Source organism: Thunnus thynnus, chromosome 3, assembly GCF_963924715.1.
Source record: "Thunnus thynnus chromosome 3, fThuThy2.1, whole genome shotgun sequence".
Classification (NCBI taxonomy): domain Eukaryota; kingdom Metazoa; phylum Chordata; class Actinopteri; order Scombriformes; family Scombridae; genus Thunnus; species Thunnus thynnus.
Genome location: NC_089519.1, coordinates 12,461,295 through 12,484,419, shown reverse-complemented (window position 1 = coordinate 12,484,419; position 23,125 = coordinate 12,461,295). Strand labels below are relative to the sequence as shown.

The window sequence follows — 23,125 nt, the reverse complement described above, 5'->3', positions numbered from 1 at the left end:
CGATTAATAAAAGCAAATTAGAGACAAAAATGTGCTAAATAGTGTTAATGGATGATGAGTATGTGCTACCTTCTTGTCAGCTCCAGGGCTGCTCTGTGGACTCTGGAGAACAGGGCTGGCAGCTGCAGGGCTGACTGCCACCTGTTTTGGCAGTATGGAGGCCATGTAGACACTGTATTCCAAGAATGGCTTAGCTTTGGCACTGCCTGCTGTTGAGGAGATTGAGGAATCCTTTGACCTGGGCTGAGATCCCAGTGCCTCATCCAGACTGCTGCGGCTGCTGCTGCGACTGTGAGAGCTCATAGCTGTGGGCAAAAGCGAATATCAGAGAAAGGTGAGGAATTAGATGCTGCACTCACTGTTCCTAAACTAGCAAAACTTAAGTTAGGAAGTGCCACTTCTCTAGCTGTAGTGTATGAAAGGATCCTTTTAAAAATATATTTAGACAATTTAGCCTTGAAAAAACAAAATAAATGGACAAAGAAAGAAAGGTTTATGTCCTCTACAACTGTCAACTGCAGAGGAACAACTGACAACAGTCTTGTCAACAAAAACATTAGTTTTGCTCACCGCTCTTACTCCCCACAACACTGGAAGCTTTCTTCAAATCTGCCTTGAGCTTGGAAGCTGAAAGAAACCGCTGAAACCACTCCTCCTTCTCCCTCCCAGTCCTTCCAAACAGATAGAGGGTCAGATCCCTACTTGAGGAGGATGACCAAGCCCTCTCCTGCGCTCCTCCTGTCCCCTCTCCTCTGTCCCTTGTGGTCCAGCTGTCACCGGCCTCCCACCTGTCACCCTCAGCCTTTGACATGAAGTCATCCTGTTTGCCAAGTTCAATGCAGATGGGGTATTTTTTGTTCCATATACGTTTCCTGGCCAAACTCTGAGGCGCTAGATATACCTGGGGGAAGATTCAGGGAGAAAGAAAGTGTTGTTAAAAAAGTGTTAAAGTGTTGAATTACCTTGGACTTGATTTACTATATGGACTTAAACATCAGCAAATGTGTTATTTGAAAAAAAAAAAAAAAGACTTTTCTTGATGGGTAATTACAGTTGACATACAACACTCAACCCAGGTACAGAAGGATTAAGAACAAATTTCTTTTACATTTCCAGAGCTTTAAGGATGTATATAATCCTATCAGGGGAAAAAGTAATGCGATCACATACTTTGCTGTTGGTGAGATCATAGATCTTCTGACTGATGTAGGTGACATCAGGTTTTGGTTCATTGTGTGTGGCACGACGGGGGACGTTGTGGTTGGGTTTAGAAAGACGAATGGTGGAGCCCTCCAACCGAACATACACAGAGTGTGTCAATGTGGCGTGGTATGTCTCTGGGTCGTAGTTCGATATCTCATTCATCCAGCCCTGGAAAGAAGTCGTAACCAATTACATTTCAAGGAATGACTTGCAAATTAATTTTAAAAAATCTGTCAGAAATTCAAATAAGTACGATTTGTCATGTAGATGGTTTTTTTTTAAAAAAAAAAAAAGCAATTGAAGAGAGAAATGCTTTTGAACAACAGCAAACATAGAGAAGACAACAGTCAAACATTGCCTGCAAAATAAGGACACTGTAAATATCTGCTCACCGTGTGATGTCACCTATGTAACATGTTTCTACAGTGATAGAAAAGGTTACTTGTCTTTCCTTGTGAACTTCACACTGATAATAGAGTGTCTTGTAACCACTGTCTTTTAAAGTCGTAAACAGTTTGTTGTCATTTGTTTTCTGCATTGGACTTTGAAGTTCCTCTGGCTATATTAAGCCCAGGATCCACATTCAGTCTATTTGCTGCTTTGTCACTTCAATATGAAAAGTGTCATGGAAAGGTGCCTCTTAAATTGCATGTTTGTCTTTGTACACAGCATCCCACAGACACAGCTGTACACAGTGCCACAATCAAGTAAAATCCTACCTCTTTTTAATATATAAGTTCATGTCATGTAGTTTTTATTATTCAATTCTGTGGTCTGTTGTTTTAATACATAAATCAGAGGTGGCACCATGGTGCAGTGGTTAGCATTGTAAAAATGTCAAACTAAACTGGAGAGAGGTATGAATGTGTGTTAATATGTAAATATTTGTCTGTCTGCATGTATTAAGCCTGTGATCTGTCCAGGGTGTACCCCACTTCTCACCAAATGAGTGCTGGGGTATGCACCAGACCCCACAATCCTGCACAGAATAATTATGGATTATGGATGGGTTGATAGATAAATAAATGTACTATTATATAATTCCATCAATTACATAATGGAATTACATCGTCTGTGACAAAATTGATAATGTTGTATAAAGACCTACAGTCTGTATTGGACATGACCTTTTTTCCATGACACACTGCAGCCCTGAGGCACCCTAAACACACCAATAAAAATAAACTCTTGACTGAGGGGCATCTCCGGACATATGTATGCACTTAATAGTACAGATGGGTGACAAATTTAAGGAAAAACCAACATAAATTGTCTTAGTAAGGTGTTGGGCCACCATGTGCTACCAGAACAGCTTCAATGCAGTTTGGCATTGGTTCTACAAGTCTCTGAACTCTTCTGGAGGGATGAACACCATTCTTCAAAAAGATATTCCCTCATTTAGTGTTTTGATGATGGTGGTGGAGAGCGCTGTCTAACATGTTGGTCCAAAATCTCCCATAGGTGTTGAGATCTGGTGACTGTGAAGGCCATAGCATATGATTCACATCATTTTCATATTAAATCAAACCATTCAGTGACCCCTCATGTCCTGTGAATTGGGGCATTGTCATCCTGGAAGAGACCACTCCCATCAGGATAGAAATATTTCATCATAGGATGAAGGTGATCACTCAGAACAACTTTGTATTGATTTGCGGTGACTCTTCCCTCTAAGGAGACAAGTGGACTCAAACCATGCCAGCAAAATGCCCCCCCACAGCATAACAGGGCCCCTGGGTCACCTCAATGTAGGGGTCAAGCATTCAGATCTGTACCAGTTTTTCTTTTAATTTGTCACCTGTCTGTATGTACTAACTTTAAAGCCCCTGAAAATTTGTTATCTAATCTGCATCACTATTTTTCACACTGCCTTGTATAATATCCACAAAGAGAGGAGTGTCAGTGTCTATCTATTATGACCTACAGGTTTAAACACTCCTAGTAACAACATAAAGCAGTTAGGAGACTAGGCTTAAGTTTTAAAACGCTTCAGTTTTCATTAAAACATCATTATTTAATCGATCATGTAATGCTCTTATAACATGTTCCTGTAATACCACTCAATTGACATATCAACATTCTGAGCAGTCAAAGGCTTCTGCAGCATGACAGACTGAATTTGAGGGGTTCAAAACGAAAAAATAAGAAAACAGAAAAAAAAGATTTACTAACCTTAAAGATTTCCGGTTCTTTAATGTCCAACTTTGTCAGATTCCACAGCTTCCCATGGTGTCTTGAATGTCTAAAACTACGACCTGAAGGTTTTGGTCCTGTCAGCCATACAACACCAATGGCTAAAAAGAATCCCAGCCCAATCCCAAGCAGCATCCCTCCAATGTAGCTGGGCAAAGGTAATACAAAATACCCATATACCAGTACAGTGAGGACAATCAGAGTATAGTGTGGAACACTAGGTGCCGGCTCAATACTTTCCAATTCATATTCACTGCATGGTTCTGTACTATCACTTAGCGGTACTCTAGTTTGACTACCAGTTCCAGTATCATCAGTTCTGTCACCACCATAACCTTCAGTGTCAGCGCAAGTCTCAAAGTCCTCGCTGTACAGGATGCAAAAGTCCTCATCCTCCTGTTTTGCAAGAGCGGACATGGTGCACTTTTCCATTGACATGGAAAGTAAAGACGATTTGTTGGGGCTCTTAGTGTCAACAGAGGGGGGAGCAAGTGCTTCAGCTGGACCAGAGGCCTCACTGTTGGGGCTGTCAGCCTCCCACTCACCTCCTTCTTCCTCTTTGATGCAGTAATTGTTGTTGCTCTCCATGTGACCATTGATAGAAGTAGTGTCAGAGAGCTCTGAGGCGCTGGCAGATAGGGCCTTGGGTCGGTAAATGCCGCTGCTGCTCTTTTCATCCATAATCTTACTCAGAAGTTGTAGTGGTTCATAGATGACCTCAGAGAGACGGCGCTTAGTGTCTTCAATTCGTGCCTCGACTTCAGAAACTTTGAAGAAGCTTCGGTTGTCTGGTGAGGTTAATGGAGAGGAAGGGGCAGTTTTTGAATCACCAGCTGATGATGTGGTGGCAGTTGACATCCGGGACTGTGTGAATTGCTTGAAAAGTTGCAAGTTAAGGCGGGGTTCTGGAAGACGGTAGGGCGTGGAGGAGGAGGATGGGTCCTGGGATGTATCTGAAGATAAGGATTTGACCAGAGACTTCATCAGATGCCTATGTCTTATTGTCGGAGCAGCAATAGAAGAGACCCCTTCACGTGACTCAATGTCAGAGGAGAGAGACTTCACCAAGCTGAAGAAGGGTTTGTCACTGGAGGGAAAGCTCAATGATTTAGTGGGAGAGGAATTAGAACTTGAGCCTTTATGCTCAGCAATACGCGATGACGGTGTTTGTGTGGGAGAGTTGTTGGTGTGACGTTTAGAAATGGGAGAAAGTCTAGTGGATTCAGGCATGACAGCAGCCTCAGCTGCAGAGTACAACTGCGCCCCTTCAAACATTTCCTCACTTGCCTCTAAGCCTGTCACAATATGCGAGTCATCCTGAGTGGCTGAGGTAGGGGAAACAGTTGCCTTGTACAGCTCTTCTTCCTCCTCCTCTTCCTCCTTCCCAAGAGCTGAGAAGTGGATGGTGATGGTCTCCTTTGACAGGGATCGCTGGACATGGAGCTTGGGGGCCACGGCAGGTGGCTGTTTGTCTGTAGAATGAGCGCTCTCTGCATGGCTAAGGTGCCGGCTGGTCATTGCAGTACTCCCAGTCTACAAAGAGGGAAAAGAGATGCCACTAAATTCAGTGTATCTGGAAACAACATTGACTGGAGCACTCTATACCCCTGAAACTTTATGATCTACAAAATGGTGTGAAAACATGATTGGTTGAAAACACTCAAAATGCTCTCAGTTAACTCCAAGATGAAATATAGGGGCCAAGTATGGTAGAACAGTACAAACTGTCTTTTGCAGTTAAGAGCAAAAATAGGGCAGGCAACTTGCCAGCATTCAACAGTTTTGGTTACAGTTTAGGAGCGTGAGATGATGCCGAAAGCCCTGAAAGTTTTATGAACAGAAAGTATATCTAGTATCAAGTCAATGAAAGTTACTCTGATATGCTTTCTTGTTAAACTGCTTGTTACCTGCCATCCAAACAAATACTTCACAATTTTAGACTCTGTTGGGGAGAAGAATTTAGCATTTCCATTCGGGGAGAAAAGGATGACAAATCTAAAATTACAAATAGGAGATGACATATTCTCAAAAGACAACCTTTGTTGCTCAATACAATACTGAATCACCAACCATCTATCTAGATATCTAGAAATGACCTAGCAGTATTTGCTTGCTACTGTATGTTATGTTAGCTATATTTCCTACTTCCAGACAAAAATGTGTATTTGCATATGTGACTGTGCGGGTGCTGACAGATGAAGAGTGATATCTCTTAACCAGTTTGGTTGCATCAAGACTTCTGTTCACCAGCAATCAGGCATGTTAAATCATCACACACACACAAACACACACACACACACACACACACCCCTAGTGATTAGAACCCCCAATCCCACTCACAACCTGCTGACATATTTGCAAATACCTACCAACAATTGTGCTCATATATTGTGCAAAAATCACAGAGCAATCAAAAACAAAGATAGCGTGGCTAAAAGAATAATCAAGTCTAACTAGGCAGATGAACGCTGCAGGTGCTACATAAAAATAGGCTTGTCTTAGGACATTTTCAAACCTTTGCCAACAAGAACAATATCCACAATGCTCCCCAAGTCTTGACAGGTGGTGGCATGTATTAAAAACTGTATTACAACACAGGTTTTGATGGCACATGTTCAGACACAACAGACACCAGCCTAAGTCTAAATAATGAACTGAGAGTGGAATGATGTAACATTGCATAATGATGCAGATTGTTGCGCACCACAACAAGAGGCCTAAAGTATTCTGGGTGATCAACAGTCTGCAATTTCAGGTGAATTTGTATAGCACAAAGAAAAGGATCCAACTTTATGAAGGGTACATTAATACAATAGCCAGCATACTGTTAGATATTGAGATTCAGTGTTGAATGTTCACAGAGCAAATAAACAGTAACTTTAAAAACTGCCAGACACCATAGGTCAAAAGTCACCAAATTAACCAGGCAATTACCCTTTGAGTTTAGTCTACAAGCTTTACAGCCTTATGTTGCGCCTGCTTTGCTATTTAGCAACCAAACCATTTAGAAACATCATACCATGGCTTCCCATGATCATTAAATAGCTAATCCTCTAGAAACAAATCACCTTTCAGTAGAAAGGTGCATCAGTGCATCAGTCAGCCCAAGTCTTCAAACTCCAAATTCAGATGCATGACATTTGTAGCTATGAATTTAGTTTGATACTAAGCTTCCCAGTGTAATGCAGAACAATGCGCTTATGATGGAAAGGAATTCATTCTTACCTTTCCTTAGCTACATACTTCACCACTCCCATTCACACTTGGTATGTGACATTTTGTAAAAAAACAAAATACCCCTTTGACACACACAACACACATAATCAGTGTTTGAAACATCATAATTTTTCTTTACTTTTAGGAAAACTATGCCAGAATATATTTGGCAACACAATGTGATCCAACTGTTGCCTCTTTTTGCGTCTATGTGACATCCTCTGGTAGTATGACATTAGAATTTATGGTAATGCCTTGCTGACATTTGGCAATGGCATCCTTGTGCCTTGCCTGAACAACAGAGGTGGCATGAGGTCATGCTGGCTCACTCATATACAGACTCAACTTGGCCACTCATTGTCACATGGGTCACGAGTGAGCTTGTTACCCACCCAGGCAGTCTGCCAGCCACCTCTGTCTGTCCCTTGCTAGGCAGCCCTCAGTCAGCAGCAACACAATGAGGCCATTCTAATGGACAGCCAGTTGGACATAGTTTTTATTTTAACATACAAGACTACTGAAAAATCTAACAGTATTTGCTTACAGTGTGTTAGGAATAGTGATTATGTGAGGAGGTACTCTATGTGTTTGTGTGTGGTCTGTGGGCTGATTTTTCCCAATCAAACACCATGGAAACGAAACAAACACACAGAGCAAAAGACTGGCTGTCCATCCAATTGTGTCAAAGTACACATTGACAATGCAGTTCCTTAATGCTCTGTGTCCCCAGAGCCATTCCCTGAGCCAATGACCATACTTGGAGAAGGACAGTGCAGAATGAAATCTTGCCATTGATGCTGATGAAGCTAATTACAGAGGCAACCCAGCCTCATTAACCCTCATGTTTTGCACTCATTAGAGACATGTTCACAGCTCACTTCTTCTGTATCAACAGCACACACACTTGTAATGAAAAAAGACTCACAGTTCTATTACACATACTAGAGATATTCACGCACATGAACTGAGAAGCTCTACATGGCTTTGTGTGTTTAGCAAGTCAATGTAATATTCAAATGAACAAGAGAAGACTTGCTGGTGAGGTGAAAAAAAGACCAGCTGTAATTAAAAAGTATCATGTGATATTTGTTTTGACACAGCGATGTCTTGTGAACAAAAATGAGGAGTAGCCTAAAACAGATTCATTCTATTCCTGAGAGGGTAAGTATAATTTAATCCTGCATGCATTTATGAATCAAATGTGTGTGGTATTTTAAAGCAATTTTCAGGAGAAAAAAAACACAATAAAGTGCAATATTTCACATCTATAGAAAAAAGAAGAAGACAGGGTTTTCTATAAACTATGTGCATGAAAAGGCACTCCCAGCATTATTTGTGTATACACATAATAGTAGAAATCTGAGTGGGAAGAGCTCAAATGCATGCATTTCAAAACATCAAGGACCTTCACTTAACAAAGTCTGTATGAAGTATTTTAGGGTTTCATTTGTTAGGTAAGATATAAAACAGTTTAGCCACCCTTCTGTAACTCCTTCTGGTATTATACCAGGCAAATTTCGCTACTGATAGAGTGTGTACTGAGACAGGGGTTTTCCCTCATGGAAGAATATTTTGCGGCCCCTAAAGAGGTGTTAACCAGCGCCAAAGGAAAATTATCCACACCAAAATGATAAGAATTGAGAATAAAAACAGCAATGCAAATCCTTTCTCCAATTTATGAAACATCTGTTGAACATACAGAACATTAACTTAAATACAACATCTTTGATTTCCAGCAGTCATCTCCCCTTTATCCACAGCCACTATATTTTACACATGCGGCTGGCGCTGGATAAACGCAGACAGCTAAGCTGCATTGTTTAGACTGGGCCTGAACACTCTGCTGTGAAGCTAGTGCTAATGGGAGGGAGGACTTCCTGTGATTTGTCATAAAATAAAAGCTGTTTTATTTCTGGTGAAAGTCTTAAATACACTGAATTACCACCACAGCGTAGCTACTTCTTGCATCATGTCCTGCCTTCTGCACACCTTGCCTAAACCCACACACCTCTCCCTCAAACTCACTCCCCTCCCCTGCTTCCAATATTGTAATAAAATGTTTTTGTTAATTGGGGTTTCATTTACTCAAGCACAATAGACATTTTTGTTTATCAAATAGTCAGAAATAACAGGAAAATGCAAATAAGGTAACACAGACTCATAGTTTTTACTGTACACGCACTGAACATTCTTACTGTAGTGCGTAGTTTCTGAGCCAGGCAAAACCCTGATAGAGGAATATGAGCAAACACAGAGCAACAAATCAAGCCAACATAAATACACAGCTACAATTTGCATTAGAAATGAAGAAGAGAAAATGAAAATAAGATGAATGTAGCATTCTTATTAGTGAATGTGTTCACACACCAATGTCAATAAAGAGGGCAAAACTCAAGGCCAGGATATGAACCAATAGTCCTACTTGGCTTCCCAACTGATGATGCAGCTAATGAGTTGCTTTGAGATCAGACTGTTCTCATCCCACTGACACCTTGTTCTCTTGGTATTACTTTCCAGGAACAAGACCCTTGACATCTGTCAACACAACACATCTCAAAATGTACACGGAAGCCTGTTATTTATTAGTCTGTCACACTGTAGTGTTGTTTTTCTAAGAACTGAACAGCTGTATTAACCCTACAAAAGAGATATTAAGACAAGAGTATTAAGACAATAAGATAAATGGTAACGAGCAATACGTGCTTAATGAAAGGTACTGTCAAACGCAGGTATTGATGGTCCTTGCATTCTCTTTTTTTATTTAGTATAATGCAGATATTCTTACTAATATCTGGTCCAAAATAAATATTCAAAGCATAGGGAAATCTACAAATAGACAAAGTATCAACCAAGTATAACATCCACAAAAATCATCATGTATGATGAAACCTGGCCCTAGTCTCCTATTCTGTTTTGGTAATAAGGTCTCTGGTCCATCACAGGGGGGCTACAAGATGGGTTGAAAGCATCCTTTAATGTAGTATAGTGCGATTAAACTAAAACACTGGATAAGCTACCTAACATGCTTTTAATTTCAAGAGTAGTTTGAGGAAAATGTGTTATTGTTCTGCAATTTATGATTTAATGCTGATTAATCCCTTAAGGTAAACTAATCATTGTTCAACATCAACTTTGGGTAGAAGCCTGTAGAGGAGGTCTTTGGACAGTGTCACAGTAGACACGGATCAATGTAGCCACAAGACATGTTGCCTTATTAGTGAGCAATGCAACTATCACTATCATTCTCTAAGGATCTCACACAATGTCATAAAAGGAAATGTAGGAAGTCCCTAACTGAAGCAGAAGTGGTTAAATGCAGTCAGATGAGGAAAAGTGGGTCCACCAAATGAAGAAACAGGAATTTACAACATTGACTAAGATAAATGGAATACTATAACCATCAATGACTGCTGTTATAACATTGGAAGTGCATACAGAGGAGAATAATTCTTTCAACATCTAGTATTTCCTTAGAATTGACATAAGCTCTCATCATAGAGATATTTTGGGTTCCTTAAATAATCACAGTTCTCCAAGTAGCATGACTAAGTTGCTCACAATGGAACCACCTATTGCATGACCTCATTATAAGCTCCAAATCACACTTCGTCAGCCAGTCTGGAACCGAGGATGTGACAGCCAGGGAGGAAATAAACCCTCCCACATACCAGGCCATGTGTCATTCTAACAATTCAACTCTTCCTTGCAACGCATTAAGAAAGAGTGCAGTCTGGTCAGCTACTCAGAGAAAAAAGGTTATGTTCTCTGCGTTTGTTTTGTTTCTCACAATAGGAAATACTGACTCCTGAATTTCCAGACAGGCATATTCTGGAGACCAACTGTCCTTTATAAAGTATTATACAGGAGAATCCTCAGCAACAAAAAGCCACATTAAACACTGAGTCAAAGAAGGGGCTATATCATTGATCCTATAGAACCTGGAATAATAACTGGCAGCAACCCATGTAGTGCAATTATCCTGAATTGAGACCCTTCTGAACAGAAGCCATGAAGTGGTGAGGCCTCTGACAGATTATAGGCTCTTAAAGTATCAATATGCTTCAAACGAAGCACTTGAACATCAATCAGCATCAGCGTCTAAAAGCCCTTGCCCTCACACCTCTCTGATTTCGGAATAAAGGGGTAATTTTTTGAGAGTGACAATCTGACAAGTCCATCCCCTTCACATGGTGACTGGAAAAGTTTGTGGAGGTGATACAGTATGCAGGGTTTAAACTCTCACACAAACACTTCTGCCACTTTTGGCATGTACAGCTGAGTGCAACACCATGAATGCCTATAAGAAAGGACTGCCTAAAAGTGTGCACCATCAACTTCATTTGGATGATTATTGCATCACACCTGTTTAAGATGGAATGCTTTTTGCCCTGACTTAGAGCATGTACAGGGCTGTTGGCCAAGGCCACAGTGCCAATAACACAATGGGAAAGAAGCCGTTTCATGGCTTATTGATATGGTGTTTTGCCCAAGACACAAACAACTGATCACTTTTTCTTAATTTTTTTCGAACTAAATCCACTCCTAATGAGGAACTGCGCAATGTGCTTTGGGCCCATAAGAAAATATATCAGTCAACAACTTTTAGAAGTTTACTTAGGATTTAGCCTGAATCACACTAAACACAAATGTTAACTTGTGTCAAATTTCTGCTATGTGCCCATGGGAAAGGAGATGTCATCTGGGGAAGAAGCTAAAAATTTGAATTTTTGTTTGATTTATGGTTCCATTGTGTAAAGGTTTACATAAGCAAATATACACATGAATTAACAAGTCAACATCCTAACATTAGTGTCTTTATCTCCTAAATGCATGTGGGCCTAAAATATCAATAGAACTGGCTAACAGTGTTTCCGGTATATGGGGCTCAGTAACCGCACTGTGAGGATATTTTGCAAGTCATCCTGCCTGTTGCTTTCTGCCAATACAACACCACATGCCAGCCCTCCTCAGAGCATCTCAAATGTCATACACCACTGTTTCAGAAGACATCAGTGGCATTCACAGGAAGCTTGCTAAGAGACAGAGATTAATCTATAAGAGAAAAAGCCTTGCAAACATGCCTCACACATCCCCCTGTGGAAGACATAATGAAATCCCAGACTGCTATACCTTATCCAGGTTGCCTAGTAAGGGATTAGAAGAAGTCTCACTTTGAATCCTGCTGTTTATTTGCAGTATTAATGGCTTTCCCTGTACTTACCCTGACAGTTTAACTAATGACATGCAAAGCGTCTCACAGCCCAGTGCTCAAATTAATGCTACTGCCAACATTGCGGCTACAGTAGGTTAACAGCTAATGGCCCCACAGGTAATGACAATGTACAGATATCTAATAGCTGACAAAAGATTATATGCCATATTGTTTGGGGTTATTATTAAAAAGTACATTTTGAGGCGAGAGGAATTAAAGCTTAGCATAACTGAATATATATTACTATAGAATGACTCTTTGTGCCTGTTTGAGATTTCTCTTATTATGTGAACACTTTGAAGCCACTTATGTACTTAAACTGGGTGATAAATATATAACAGATTATCTTTTCAGTTGTGTGGATGCAAGTCTGGTATGTAACATGTTTCTCATACTTTCATACTCCCTTTGTCTCTGTTACAGTATAAACGCAGTAAGCAGAGCAGGATGGTAGTGTTCAGTGTCGCTAAATGAATTAGCCGAGACCAAGGTGTGTGAGAGTGTGTTTGTGTGTGTAAGTGTGGTCATGTTTGAGCGACTGAGTGACTAAGAGGCTATGGTAATCTGGTAAATGCATTTCTCAAAGTCCTTTCAGATTTCAGGTTCTGGAGACAAATGAACAACAGCAGGCCAAACAGAACCGAAACTGTTCTCAAGAATGCAGACAAACTGGTGAGACGGGTGGAGATTGATGTGTTAGGCAGTGAGCTGAGTATGAACTGACTCCCAGCCTTCCTCAGCCATCTAGAGCACTTTCTGTTTGCCACTGAAACAAGATAACCAAGATAGTATATTGACGAAATACGATTATATTATTGCTTGTGGAAGGTCAGTGTAACACTTTTATCCTTCACAGCCACAGTTTAACAAACTACTGGTGTTCCATTTCGCTCGAGCCTCACTCGTTACTCATCATTACTGTTAAAACATCATGACTCCTGTTGTTCAACTGTTTCTTCCTTAAATTAAAATCTTATGTTTGCAAATGTGTGAATTAGTCTCATGACACTTGGGGTCATTAAAACTAATAGACCAATGTGCTGCATGTAATTTCAAAAACATTACATCCATAAAAGACACCCAGCCTTTCTTAAATTACTGAGAAGACTTTTTAGAAATACAAGGTTTCTATCGTATGACAGTGCTATGCCAGAGAAAATCCACTGTCTCATGCAGGGACAATGGATAAGGAAACAAACAATGTCAATGACAGACAGTAAAATCTCTAGGGACCCAGACATATGGTAGGATCTTAGTCGACAGTCTTAGTCTGTTGGAAAGTAACAGCTACTGACCAAAAAATATGCTTACTATTGACAAATGCAGACATAAGTGTGGGTGTAGTGTAAGCTCGCCTTTGAACTATGCTTCTCTTGCTGAGAATATGTCTGTTGGTGTGGTGGTTGGTTTATGTGGTGTTCTATCAAACACCACATAAATCAAAAGCTTTCCTGTTTTTTTGTTTCAAAAAATGTTTGAATATAATTTAAATTTTCATCACTTTCATCTGTACACTGTACCTATAGTTAAAGCAGGGAGAAATCAAATATTGTTTATGGTCTTTGAACAACCAAAGTAATAAACAGCCATCCTAGAATTTCTATTAGAAAAGCTTGTCCATCTGAGCTACCAAATTCTACTCCTACACCTGTTTGACTACACTGCAAATTCTAGGTCTTTATGTCTTCAGTTTTTTAGCATTTTATTAGTTCAAACTGTAATATGTAAAGTATGTCGTTCATCAGTGATGTGATGGAAAAATGAGACGGGAAAGGCACACGTTTCTGATAAGAGACATATGTTTGTATAATAAAATATTTCTTCGTACCTCCACAGATAATATTATTAGACAAGGGCTACTTCATGTTGTCATTATATGAAATGCAAATGACTGATTACAAAGTTTGCGCCTGTTTAGGAACGTTTTCACGATGCTCAAAGTCCATCCAATAAAGTGTTTCAAATGAGACACTTTATTCTTTATTCATTCTTTATTCATTCAAGCAATGATTCATCGTCATAGTTCACTAAAGATAGCAACAAGGTGAGTTAAATAAGATTCTACACTGATAAAAGCAAAACATAAACAAAGTGTGGGGAAACATATCCCTGTGGTTTTTAATAGCAATTAAATTATTTTCTATGTTTTGTCCTCTTTTCACTGATATTCAAACATTCTGATAAGAAGGCCATTATGTCGGATTTGGAAGAAATAACACTTTCTCTCAAATGGCCATCAAGATATTTGGATTGCTCAGTTATTGGCAGCGATGGCTCAACTGTTGAGGATCACAACAGTGAGAACACACTGGCTCGTGAAAAGCATGTGACAGAGTGTCCACTGGGACTAGGAAGTAAAAATGAATCCTGTATTAAGAAACAGACAGAGAGAGAAAGACAAGGAAAGTGTAGGCTTTCATAGTACAGTGACTCTGTCTTTAAACCAAAACTACGCAACTGCTTTAACTCAAAAAGAACATAAAGAAGTCATGTGTCTTTGAATACAAGTAATACTCTGTAAGATTCAGCCTATTTCATACCATGTCTGTTCACTGACCCAGACGTTGTTCATGTTAAATAATGCAACCCTCACTTAACTGCTTAACCTCGTCAACAAGCCCTCATTATTTTTGAATGAACTCCTTGGCTGCAGCAGTGACAAAACTGTGACATAGACAGAGAACTACCTCTGCTCCAGTTATACTTAAGACCAACTCCCACAGGAAACACATCTCTCTCTTTTTTTTTTTTTAACTTTTAAACTCAAGAATTTGTATGATTCTTATGAAGTTGCACTTTAAATAGTTTTCAGAGCTGTCATTTAAATTTTTGTTGGTCTTTTTTAGTTTATTCATTTTCATAAGAAAGTTCTTCTATCGCTATTTTAACAAGCAACTGTACTATACAGTGGTTTAGCAGTAGTCACATGTACAGTCCTTCCCATTAAAAGCAATACGCTGGTTACAGGAACAAAGAAGAATTATGATCACTGTTTTTATTGAGCGCAAGAGGTCATCCGTGTAATCCTGTTTTTGCAGACAGGCTATCAAGACAAACCCAGGCTCTGTTCATAAGGCCTTGGCCTAGTTAAAAGTGCATGGTTTAGTTATGGTTTATATTTCTGAAAAAACTAGGGTAAACACTCAGCAGTTACACTAATGTGGTCAAGTAGGCCTTTCTGCGGACTGGCAGTATCTACACAACACACCCACTTTACTACATGACACACCCACTTGGTTAGGTTTAGGCAAGAGCAGTGAAATGGTTAGGGTTAGGGTGTGTGTGTTGTGTAGCATGCTGTTACGGTAACTACATATAGACCCTTCTCAATCTGGTAGGGACTAAGCACAAGTCTGAAGTGTATAAAAATAAATCCCACTAGCCAACATAACAAGGGCAATGGTTCCAGTATGGGTCCAGGCCTTTGGGGCAGCCATCAGCCCAGCTAGCCACATCTGGTAGAACCCAGGAGAGGACTGGACCAACTTCCTGTTTTTCTTCCACAAAAGACTCCAGTGTTTCCCAAAATAGCTCCCAGTACTTGCCAAATGTCAACAATCTACATTCATTAATTTCCACAAATACAGAATGAGAAACTAACAATTGTGTGATTGCATCATGGCAGAAGTAACTTGGGGGAGTTCTTCTCTCTGTTGAATCGGGGCTGTTGATTTTTTTCTTTTTCTGATGACATTTACCATACCTCTGACTGGCTGCCTTATCTGTCTGGAGTAATTAAAGTTTCGTTCCACTCTATACAGTACTACCGCAGCTGGCTTCTGGGGCACACATGAGACATCAAACGCTGTTGAGAAGCTACTTCACAAGGGAATAAAAGATCAAACAAAATCTATTAATAACGGGTTGTCGGGCTGAACATTTAATCATTAGTAAATGTATCGATTTTGAAGTACTGAAAGATTTCATTTAGAATATCCACTGCAATTAAAATAAAATGACAAATCTTCTCTAAAAGAATTTGTTCCTCTCATCTTATTTAACAATAATTGTGCGCTCCTGGCCAACAATAAATCAAACTGAAACTTAACTAAGAGTCTGGAATGCTAATCGTACATTTGTTGTTAGATTGTGTTGAACAATGTGAAAGAAATTGGGCAAAGCATTTCTCAGCCAAATTGTAATGACAAAAGACTACATTGTTATCAAGTGTGAGAGCAGCTCATGGGAGACTGAAATGTTATGTTATTGTATTCCAGACTAATCTGTGGATTGTGGTGAATAACTGCTAGAAAGTCTAAAGGAGTGGCTTTACTGTTGTAAAAGATAAGTGCACTATTCCTCAGGGCTCAAATTAAAACAGCAAATTTCACTGATGTTCAGACATCTCTATTTTTTCCTGGTGAAAAAAAATGCTTGCACAAAAAATGCTGCCTATGAACATAGTGTAGCTTTGTAAATAATATCTCAGTTTGAAGTGAGAAGTAATATTTATAGACAGGCTATATTTATACATCTTACCACCTCGTCTCTGTCTCTTTCCTCTGGTAACAAGTAATTATTATGACGGTGGTAGCGAGATGAATGGTGCTGTCAGCACACAGTGGAGAGTGCACCTGAAACAGGCCTGCAATTGCTGCTGGCTGGCAGGCTGACACATTCTCCTGATGTCTTAGTAATGGCCATTATTTCAGGGGTGGTATACTGAAAGTGAGGGAGCAGCACCTGTCTGTAACAACTGTGATGTTTTTCTGGCACCTGCATGAATGAAGAGGAAGCTCAGAGGAAGCTATGCTAAGCACAAAAAAAAAAAAAAAAAAAAGCTTACAAATGTTGTTGACAATGAACGGTGGATCCTGCATCCTTATAATGGAAAAGGCAACTTGATAAAATTAATGTTGACAGATTTAAAAAAACAACAACAAAAAAAACAACATATCTTGTCTTTGTGTCGGTTGCGCTACCAGTACCTTACTGACACACATCACAATTGTCTAGAGATCTACAAAGAGTTCTATAGAAAGCCACAAAGATACACCCCTATGTAAACTTTTGGAAAGATCACATGTCCAACAACGCCCTGGACAATGCTCTCATAAAAACTAAGTTGCCTCTACAAGCACATACTCATGTGACAATAGCATGGTCTAAATATCTTTGTATTGTTGTAAAGATTGCCGACTGTGTCAAGCTGGGTCAGAGTTTAAGGACAAGTATTCTATCACTTCAGTAAAAAAAGGAAGCAAAGACACAAAAATGTACAGTATTTCTTCATCAAGGCTCTGTATAGGTGTAGACTAAAACACCTGTCCAAGAGAGCATGACAAGACAGTTGAATAAGCAGTGAGTGAGGAACCCTGAAACAAGGCACTAACGACCCCTTATTAAATGAATCACAAAGCTGTGTTGTTAGAAGAGGAGGCTTAGTTTGTATGCATTTTTTTTTTATCAAAATAAGCCTCGAGTCAGGGGCCTGAAAACTGTGACATGTTTAAGAACCAAAAACCAAATAAGGTTAGCATATGACAGAGGGAAACCTGGACTAGCTTTGCCTAAAAAAAGTTAAAAACGTATCTTATAAGACTGGATCAGACTGGAGGTAAAAACAATTTACATTTCCTGAGTAATATCTAAAAGCCTGTAGACAGATTGTAAAAAAAAAAAAAAAAACTGTATATGTGCCACTGTTCTGTATTGTAATGGGCCATTGTAAAGGATGAGATTGATTCCAGAAAAGGTGTAAACCTACAAGGTAGTCCAGTTATCAAATTATTTACACATCTGTTCTCCAGGAGGCTATACAGAAAGAAATCCTTTTAACATTTTCACTTGAAAGAAAATACATTACACCATATATTTCTTCAACTAGCTTTGACCAAAAGATTTTAGTATAAAAATAGCTTAGACCTGGTGAGAACTTGGAAGGCCATGAAGTGAGTCAAAGCTATGAACAGGTGTACAGTCAACAGGGGTGTAGGCCAATTTCTATGCAGAGTACGATAAGCAGCACATGTTCCTTGTCTAAGGGTGAAGGATGAATATGACACATTCCGTTTGAGGAAAAAAAAAAAACACTAGATAAAAGGCACTGCCACTACCTGTTTTACTGCATTGCAAAAAGCTCAGACAGAGCTATTTGCCTTCCAAAGAAATAACAAGACACCACATCCTATCATCAGTGAACGCTTAGGCATTTCAACCAATGCAAAGGGTGACATCCACTCAGATTTTGAACGGTGAACATTCAGCACCGGGCCAAGAACATGTTTATTTTTAAACACATTTTCACAGGCAGGAAATGAAGACCTGATCCTCTCAAAATCATTTGGATATACCGTCGGCTGTGCTGCCGAGAAACACCAAAGTGTGACATCTCCCTTCACCGCACCTGCTGCTCAAACCCTAAACCTCTGTCAGTCTCTCACAGGTGTTAGATTCCTGTTTGTGCTTTTTCTTTTTCTAACAAACTGACACCTTCCTCTCTCACTCACCTTTTCTAACATAACAGCTAAGCACATACAGCGTACTGGTGCCGTGTCTTTTCTGTGGCAGATGTCAGGTAAACCTAAATGATAATACTGGTGTTATTTTATCTTTTTATTATCAGCAAGTCCAATTAATTTATCCTATATTACCATCAAGTTACAATGAATTTTTCTTTCTAATCAGTCCTGTCTGTTTGGCCTAAGTCTATAGGTTATGTGTCCTACCCATCAAACTCCATTTTTATGCATTTTTATTACCAAAAAACCCCCAAAAAACATAAAAGAGCTGTTCACTTGCATTTGGGTGGGATATTCTGGGTCATTTTAGTAATTTTCTATCAACTCATCAGTCATCTATTTGACTGATCCTCTGATACAATACAGCACTAGGCATCCACCGAATCCAACCTTTTTTGAGTCATATCAATTAGAGTCTGACCCACATCTTCAGATATTGATAGGATATGGAAATTGAAATTTATGCAAAAATCACACATAAAATAATCAAAGAATGCTGTGCAATTTAATCAAGTCTCTTCTCCTTGATATTCACAGCTTCTTGGGCCTAACCACACTGAGTAAGAAAAAACCAATTAACTGATTAGTTGAGCGACACAAAACTAATTGGCAAATATCTGGATAATTAATTCATTGTTTTATGTATTTTTTTAATGCTGGAACCGGAAAATGTCAAACATTCTTCGGCAGCAGCTTCTCAAATGTGAGGATTTGAAGCCTTTACTTGCCTAACATTATAGTAGGCCTAAATCAAATATGTTTGGATTTTGGACTGAACAAGCAATTTGAAGACATCAACTTGAGCTATGGGAACTTTTGTGGCACTTTTCACTATTTTCTGAGCACTTTATTAATTGATTAATTGAGGAAATAATCTGCAGATTAATCAATAATGAAAATAACTGTTAGTTTCAGGGTCAGGACCTTAATAGTGTGAAAACATACCTGAGTCCTAAAATCATCATGTGATGAATTATTACAAGAACAAAGGGGAGAGACAAAAGGAATTTTAGAAATCCAACAGCACCAGAAAACATGGTCCAGTAGTCACACAGCAGTAGTGGGCCATTGCTTGTAGCTATGAGGGTGCACATCCCTTGATACAACATAACAGATTTTGTGATCAATAAATGATCATTACATGACTTAGGCTCCAAGATATCAAGCCTGTTAATGGGTCCAAAATAATCAGCCTAATATAAGCACTCTGTTGTAGGCTTGTCCCTTGTTATATTAAATGTTGAACTTCCCTTAGACAAGACATTGAACTCCAACCAGCACACTAAGTCGATGTTCTTGTATACAAGACATGCTACATGACAAAAAAGGAATGAGAGACCACTGTGAGCATTTAACTGGTTCAATGGGTGGATGTCATTATGCATAGAAAGCTTGCACAGCAAGTTACTTAACATTTTAAATATACCTACAGGTCAATGTGTGCAAAGAAACCTGTAAAACACCTTGCTGCTATTGACTTTAACTATCCACGCTTCAGGGCCTTAACTTATAGGCCCTGAAGTGTGGATGTAGGCCCATATTTGTAAACTGTTTGAATACAAAACAAGTCTCTCTTTTCGCTCTGGGGCCTTGAAGTCTGTGGCTTTCCTGATGTTAGATCAGTCATCTAGAGGCCAGGTTTGCTGAGAGCTAATCAGCCTATTATATTTCCAGATGTTTTGTGCACCAGCATCACTGCAGGGGATTGGCAAGGTGTCAAACCTGTTCTTTGTAGTTATGATTCCGATGTGATGAGACAAACTCCTTATTTTGTAATCTCCCACGTTTCTGTGTTCCTTCAGGCATGTAATATCATGGAAATGTCTTGATAATGACCTTATGTTTTCTTTGAAACCCTTAAAGTACACAAATTTATAAGTATTCCTACTCTGATCTTCACTCTTCTGGCCTTGGTTACTCCCCCCCCCCCCCCCCCCCCCCCCTCTCTCTCTCTCTCTCTCTCGCTCTTTAGACTTTGCCCTCAAATAGGTCATTTGTAGCTCAGGAAACGGATCAATAATGAGTTCAAATTTACTGGCAAAGTGCTTACCTTGTATCCTCAGTGCCATTCAATCCAGCCTGGGACTTGCATCTGCCTACTGCAGAGTCAAGTTTCACATGTCCGTGGTGCTCAGGGAGCTTCTGAAAAACATGATCAGCAACAGAAATGCAAAAATCATTACGGATGGAAAAACACAAACACTTCACTAAATAGCTAAATGTTTAGCTTAACGTTAAACTAAGAGCCTTTGTGTACAGTGTGTGTACTCTAACTGAACCATATGGCAAACAATGAAAAGCTTTTCCACCAGTAGCTAGGTTAACATATGGGTGTTGTTGGAAGGAGTGATAAAATATTGGCTAATAATTGTGCTGATGTGGTTTAAATAAGTACTTGTAAGCCTTTAATAGCAAACCTAACATCGACTAGTGAAACCAGCCTGTCTTGTGATGCAGGTAGGATAGTAAGCTAACAACAACATTAACTGGCAGACTTGTGTTGGTTCCATTAGCTCAAATTTTACTTCGTATTAAATTGTAAGCTAACGTTAAAGAAAGACCGATAAAAATGTAAACTAGCTTGCTACAACTTGAATCAATTTGTTCCTGCTGGTCGAGGTTATCTTACCAAACTCACAGACTGTTTCAAAAAGAGACATGTAAAACATAGCTCACCGTGTCCAGGAAACTTCATTTTTGTCTGGATACGCCGAACAAAACTGAGCGTCGGAAAAGAGGCTTTTCCCCAATACAGTAACGCACGGTAACGCTTGTGTTATCAGCTCCACGTACTAAGTTGTTTGGACTGCTCGTTTTGTCGCTCAGCCTGTTGACAACTGACTAACTGGACTCAGTTCCTTAAAGAAACAACGCTGGAGTCTGTCCAGACCAGAGTAATCGAGCGCGAGCAGTGGGCTATCAGGCCCTCTTCGTGGTCCGGGTTTGACGATCGATTTTTCGGTAGAGCCGCTTAGAGTGCCTAGAGAAGCTGAGGCAGATGTGAGAGTACACATTGTAAAATGTAAATAAGTTATTATAATGTTGTCTTATCAATGCAGGAAACAAGAACAACACAAAATAATAAGTTAATATTACTAGATAATATGAACCCCAAATTAAGTAAGTTTCGAGCCCTCGTTAAATGACTAGCTTATCCTACAAAACAGACAACTGATATAAAGTAATGTTTTCTTTTTACGTGTAATGTCTATAATCAATGTAATACTTATCTTTTACGTGTTAATAGAAACAACGGCTTCAACTGAACTATTTACATTAAAGCCTGGTGTGATCTATCTAATTAAACACCGTTACAATAAACGCTTCTTGAGATCAAATTCATTTCTGCTGTAGAAAAACGCTGATTATATTTTACATTTACAGTTCAGTCCTGTGATTTAAATAGAGGTACGTGCTGATGAGAGTGTTGCCATCTAGTGTAAATAAAATGTAACTATTCTAAAAAATGCAAGGCTGATCAGACTATGAGCTCAACTTTAGGGAAGCAAAGTTTATAATCTGAAAAAGGACAATAAACTTGAAACATTAATGATTTTTCAATGATAAGATGGAAAACTTTTTGTTATTCTACACCTCAATTTTCTTCATTTTTTTGTGGGCTCTATATTCCAAATTGTCCACAGTCATCAGTTTATATTTCAAGATTTATCAGTGGTGATTGCTTTGTAAGGCTACCTCTACAGTACACACTACAATATCTGTGTTATATGTCCATAAAGGATGCCTTAGCCTTATAAGTCAGTGCACCGGTTTAGTGGTTATATAGTATGTGTGTCATAGTGAACCGCGCCATAAATGTCACCCTACTTTCTCACATGTCAATAAAACCAATCCCATTTGTAGAACTAACCAGAAAAATACAGTGCAATCATTGTAATCTGTTTCATACAATTAATTTGTATAAAGTTTAATATTTGAACAATTTGCATTCTTTTAAATTACCAAAAATAGGTCTCCAGAGAGAGTTTGATTACACAGCATTGATTAAAAGCATCCATTCAGTTTGACTTTTACATACTTGCCAAAATCATAATTTCCTCCTTTCCTCCTGTACATGATGAACTTCACATACAATAAATTTAACTTAATTTGTTAGTTCATGCATGATTCCTGTCACACAGTAGTTTGACGGAGAAGGCAAGGTCCACTGTATAAGCTAACAGCGTAATACTGGCAACCACTGTTTTCGTGATAACCAGCTCTGTATTTTTGCTGGAACCGTTTTTTGGGTCTTTCAACTGCAGTATTTTGGTAAAACAAATCACTGTGGCCATCATGTACAGCAGCACTCCAATCAGACTGAAGCCAGCCAAAAATCTGTCAAAAGGTAGGAGACATCTCCCTGCAAAGTCCCCTAATATTACCACCAGTATGATTAGAGACATGAGGACACAGACACCGTATGACAAACTGGACACCCACAGCTGCCAACTGTGCTCTTCACTGTGCTCTTCACTTTGGTCTTCCCTTGGCAGTAGAGTGTCGACCACAACCAGCAGTATCATCTGACAGCCTCCCCACAATTGGAGTATCTTCAGCAGACCAGGCATGCTGCCCATGTAGCCTCTTTGCTCATGGGCTTGGGTGCGCAGGATGTAGGATTCTGAGGTATAGGCAAGGAAGGTGAGACAGGAGGCCACAGCAGCCGCCACATTGTGCGGCCGCACCCTTTGATACTCCACGATGATCCAAGGGAAAACCACAGAGGCACTGAGACACATCAGTGCACCTAAGACTGCCACTGTCACTGTCAGGTTCTTCCAGGATACTGGGATGAGGCTATGAAACTGGATGACGGAGAGAATGTGGATAAGGAGGG

At 39.5% G+C, this 23,125-nt stretch overlaps 1 protein-coding gene across 3 annotated transcripts in view; it reads right to left on the bottom strand.

Moving 5' to 3' along the window:
- Window positions 1-22,392, bottom strand: part of LOC137179517 (testis-expressed protein 2-like) — a 34,323-nt gene extending 11,931 nt beyond the window's left edge. For 2 of the 3 annotated variants that reach the window (XM_067584251.1, XM_067584253.1), the window contains exons 1-6: window positions 20,962-22,392; window positions 20,336-20,427; window positions 3,376-4,929; window positions 1,171-1,371; window positions 571-901; window positions 70-305 (exon numbers count right to left, since the gene is read on the bottom strand). In XM_067584251.1, the coding sequence (XP_067440352.1) occupies window positions 70-305; window positions 571-901; window positions 1,171-1,371; window positions 3,376-4,914 (2,307 nt within the window). In that variant the 5' untranslated portion in view covers window positions 4,915-4,929; window positions 20,336-20,427; window positions 20,962-22,392. The remainder of the gene's footprint in view (window positions 1-69; window positions 306-570; window positions 902-1,170; window positions 1,372-3,375; window positions 4,930-20,335; window positions 20,428-20,961) is intronic. The other variant, XM_067584252.1, reaches the window with a different exon arrangement.
- Between the last annotated feature and the right edge of the window lie 733 nt (window positions 22,393-23,125).